This window comes from Lupinus angustifolius, chromosome LG11, assembly GCF_001865875.1.
Source record: "Lupinus angustifolius cultivar Tanjil chromosome LG11, LupAngTanjil_v1.0, whole genome shotgun sequence".
Classification (NCBI taxonomy): domain Eukaryota; kingdom Viridiplantae; phylum Streptophyta; class Magnoliopsida; order Fabales; family Fabaceae; genus Lupinus; species Lupinus angustifolius.
In genome coordinates this window covers 20,237,610-20,242,730 of record NC_032019.1, presented here as the reverse complement: position 1 = coordinate 20,242,730, position 5,121 = coordinate 20,237,610, and the positions used below count along the sequence as shown (strand labels likewise).

General features: G+C 30.3%; 1 protein-coding gene across 1 annotated transcript; it reads right to left on the bottom strand.

The window, feature by feature from the left end:
- On the bottom strand, positions 265-1,965 carry LOC109359443 (protein LIGHT-DEPENDENT SHORT HYPOCOTYLS 4-like). Its single transcript, XM_019604112.1, has 2 exons — positions 1,514-1,965; positions 265-1,039 (listed from the first exon to the last, which is right to left on the bottom strand). Exons 1-2 carry the CDS (start codon positions 1,783-1,785, stop codon positions 667-669), a joined length of 645 nt encoding a protein of 214 aa, XP_019459657.1. The 5' UTR covers positions 1,786-1,965; the 3' UTR covers positions 265-666.

Genomic DNA, 5,121 nt, shown 5'->3' with positions numbered 1-5,121 from the left:
GCATTGAAAAATTACTATAACAAAGATATTAAATCTAGGTTTTTATTTCTATACATACATGTATTATCTATTATTAATTTATATTACTTTATTTAAGAATTAATTATTATTAAAACATAAATGGTGATGAATAATATATTTATAGTATGAAGAAAAACTATGTAAATATTAAACTCTAAAATCTAAGCCATCAAAAATAACAAATTCAGATGAAAACCCAAAATTGAGAATGATGAAAGACATATTTAATCTCCAGGTCTAAGCTTGACATATGAAAAAGATACATAAATATAACTAAGAATGATGGGATGCTTTTGGTTCGTAATGACATTAGAACCATCATGGCCTCCATGTACATTCACTCTCACCACTACTTTTCAGGTACTCCCACTACCAGTCATCTCCCAGTACCACACTGTTTTCTTTAAAAGCAGATTCATGATATACCAGATCTTTAATTAAACTTTGGTTTCTGCCAAAACCAAACAGAATACAAAGACAAACAGTGTAGATAGATAGACTACAAACCTTTTAATGAAAATAACTTCAACAAAAATAAAACCCTAAATTAAATGTTCTACTAAAAATGAAAACAAGACCCTAAAAAGCATTGAGATAAAGGTTTTTTTTGTTGAAGATAGGGTAGATTTTCTCCATGGAAAATCCTTATTGAGTTGCACCTGAAGGTGGCGGAAGCTGGTGGTGATGATTAAAAGGAGATGCTAGTGACATTGATTGTGGTTGTTGTTGTTGTGGTAAGGGGCGTTTACGCTTCTTCTTTTCATAACTAATCCCTCTTGCTTTGGATTGCAAATCACGAACCTCACGAAGGTAGAGCCTCACAGCTCGTGCACCAAATGGATTGGTATCAGGCTTTCCTCCATTTTCTTCGAAAGCAGCACGAAGACGGCCGATAAGGGCGTCAAGGCTACCCCAGGCTTGTCTAAGAGGGCATGGACATGGCGCTGGAGGGTTAGGATGGCCATAAAATGGACAGATCGGAGTGTGGACTTTGGTCTTTCCAAATTGGTCCAAGTACCTACATCACAATAATAACAATAGTAACAATTTCAACATACAAAAACAAAAGTAAACAACAGCATTTAAATAGAAAGAAAAAGGTGCTGCAGGTCCATGATCTCAATGAATTGAGGGTCCTTTTAAGAGTTAGGTTCGAAAGGATTAAAGAAAAATGAAGGCTTAGGAGATATCGCACAAGTATATCTCATATTCCCAAAGCCTTTTATTTCCATTTATTTTCCTCCCGGACTCAACTCGTTGGCCAAGTTTAGTTTCACTGTCTCATCCAGTGTTACCAGATGTGCATGATAATTGTCGATGAGTCTTATGCCGATTTTCGAACTTTTATTATTGGTAAGTGATACTAATATATGAATATCACTGTAATTCTTGGTGGAAGCAGTGGTTTAACCTTGTATCAGGCGTGTCTTTCCATAATCTAAACTTTTGAGACAAAAAAAAGATGCATGGAAAATAGAGGGTTTATGTATACCGAAGAAATTCAAGAACATGAGCACCGCTACACCTGGAGAGGGAAAGAGGAGGACGGTGGTTCTTGAGGTACTGGCCAAAGGTGTTCCAGTCACGGCGCTTCTGGTTCTCATAGCGGCTGCTGGTGTTGGTGGAAGAACCAGATGGGGAATTAGAACTACCAAATGAGTTAGAGCCACTACCAACTAAGTTGTTGTTGTTATTGTTGATACTGTTGGTGAGGTTGCAGGTGTTGCTGTTGTCTGAGTCCATAAATTCTTGAATTGAATCCATATGGGATGAGAAAACTTGAGTGAAACTTTGGTTTTGTAGATCCAGGGTTTGTTTGAGTTTCTTGATTGGGTTTTCTTCTTCTAGGGTTCTAAGATAGTGATCAGAGTGAAGGGGTGGGAGTAAGGGATGGATGGAGATTATAATAGCTGAGGTGAAAGATTACTATACTTATAATTTGGGAAACAGTACAGGAGCAGCATTAAAAAAATCTACATGTAAATATCTTTAGTGTACATTTTTTTCTAGTAATCTCCTATATATATATATATATATATATATATATATATAGAAGCTATTCACGTGAGAACAATACGCTATTGTGAGAAATGAGAACACTTAAAGATCACTTGTATCAATTTATTATCCTAAATATATGGATAAAGATCACTTGTTTTAATTTAGTATCCTAAATCTTGTCTCTTCAGTAAAAAAGTGAGAGTTATTTATAAATTTCACGTAACTATACTAGTAAAACGTATTCATTCTTGGATGACCTTTCATTCCTCTTGCATGACGTTTTTTATTGGGCGGGACAAGGTTAGTGATCTCAAGTTGGGACATGTGATCGCCATCCCTAAAACATAAAGATAAATTTTTTTTCTATTTTTAATTAATTTTTTATTAAAAATTAACTCAAAATCATAATTGATAAAGAATTTTTTGCCATTTTCTTTATAAACTTTTCTCTAAAAACTTTAGCAAGTTTTTAATGTAGGAGAGTATTTAGAAAGAGATTAAGCTCTTACCAAATGGTAATAGAATTCCCATAAGAACAAATTAAAAAAAATATATTGTACAAATTTAGTCTCTATAAATTAAAAAGATCCCAAATTAATTCTAATTGTTTAAATATGAATCATTATTTTCTTACCAAACTTTAGACATTTCAGTCCTATCAAATGATTATTTTAATCACAATACCAATTAAACCTTATTTTTACTAAATGAGTGGACTCCTTATGTTTCATGAATATGAATCATCAATCACTTCTTTTTCCATTAATGTTATTTTTTTCATTTTAGAAGCTACTGTTCATGAAAACAACTGCTTTAATAAGAAGACGGAAAGTAAATATTGAAGGAAAAATAAACACTGAATACTGATTGATACTACAGACTTCTATTTTTTTTCTTACATATGAACCTCTAAATGGTGAAGCAAAAGAAGATTTTTGATGTTTTTTGATGTTTGAGGAAGTGATGAGATTGATGGGAGAGGATGACTGAACTAGACTATTCCTATTTGCTATTTTCAGTTCTAGTTCTTATTGAGCAATACTAGAAAGCTCATAGTGCTAGTGCTCTAGTGTGGGTCGACATTTTCGGTTCAAAAAAATGTACCACTTCATTGGTTATTATTTATGCTTAATCAAAAAAATATATTTAATTATAAAAAAATTAATTTAAATATATTTTTTATCAATACAAATAGTTTACATGAATTGAGACGAGTAAATGTCTTTCTGCTTTAGTGTCGGTTTCTGTTAGAACCTCTAAATTCTGATATTTATAATTTTTCCCCTTAAAAGGGTGGTGCAAATACAAAGTTTCATTACTTATATTAATGGCTATATTAATATTCCTCTTCAAGTTGGTAGGGTTATTGTTCAGTGGATTAAGATGGAGACAAGAAAAAGTTTGAAAGGTAAAAACATAATTCTGTTTCTTGAAACTATAGCTTGATTGACAGTTCCATTGTCATTGACTGAAATATCCCTGCCAGTTTTTTCCCCATTTTCACCTTTTCTGAAAGCTTTGGAAGTTGATAACAGTAATATACGATTACTGTGGGAGAATGACACGTAAATGTATAATGAAAGGAATTGAACTTATTTTTATACTTGTGACATAAGATACTTGTATAAATATTTATATTGACTTGAGTGGCCTGGGTTACCAATGCCTACTAGGTCAAGTTGTAAAAAGTTTGGAACTCTTAAGTAGGACTTAATGTTTGAGTCTTGCATGGAGAGTTTTATGCCGGGAACAAATATTAACAATATACTGATTTAATAATATAAGGTCTTATTATATTTTCGATATTATATTAGGTTAAATGTCAAAAATTATTTTTAGGAATAACACTTATAAGAAGAAAATAATCACACACTTCCGAAAGGAATTATTTGTTAACCCATATGGTGAGAGATGAAATAACACAATTTTATAAGTTGATTCATGTCAAACGTATGTAGTGTGTTTTGTGGCATCCCGATTTACTAACTAAATGGAATATAATAATTATAGAATTAAAAACAAATTTACTTTCAAAATTAAAGTAATTTGAAACTTAACCAACTAGTCTAAGGTGTGGAAATGCAAAATATTGGCTGGCCGAGTAGTTCAACTTTTTCATGTATGTTTGTAATTTTATTTCATCTCTTTTATCAAGGAAACTTGGTGTGCTTTTACACCCACATCCATTAAAAAAAGTGTGGAAACGCAAACATTTTTTTCTAAATTGATACATTACATCATACCTCAATTTCTAAATGAATCAACTCTAAAGTGGGAAATAATTTATTGATTTCAAATCAGTAGATATGCTATGTGTTGGTGATTTTCAAAACTAGACAAGAGACGATTATATTGGTTGAGTTTAATTTAAATCTTACTTATTATACTATACGATTTTTATTTAAAATTACAATTTTTTTATGAAAGTGACTTAATTTTTATGAAAGTGGTTTTGTGGATAATCAAATGCACAACTATCTTCTTTGTTTATACTTCTAAAACATTATATCACTAAATCACACATTTTGTTGTAATAAATAGTTTAATATATATATATAACTTCATCAATATGTGATTTAAATAGTGAACTATTGATTGTACTGTTACACCAATATATCAATACTTTGATCAATATAATAACCAATATAATATTAATAAAACTGATTACACCTTAATCCAGACTATTTTGAATTTATTGTAGGGTCCAAGTTTAACATTGCTCAAAAGTCATTAAAAATATATATTTTCTAATAATTAGAATACACTTTTAAAAATTATTAATTTGTTAGTTAAGACTAGCATAAAATTTTTTGCCCTAACTAGATAAATGGTTTATCAATATAAGACATATTTATTGGAGGAATAAATATACACTTTAAAAAAAATTAATTTCTTACGCATATTAGATATTCTTGATTATTAAAAAATACTTTACATTGAGTAACCATATTTTGGATATAATATTTACAAAGTTATAAAACAAATTGAATGATAGATATATTCTTCTCAAAGACAATTCTATTTAAGTTGGGTAGAACATAACAAAACTAAAAATTCTTCGTATGCATTTTTAAGATTTCAAATTGAATACATTTGGTT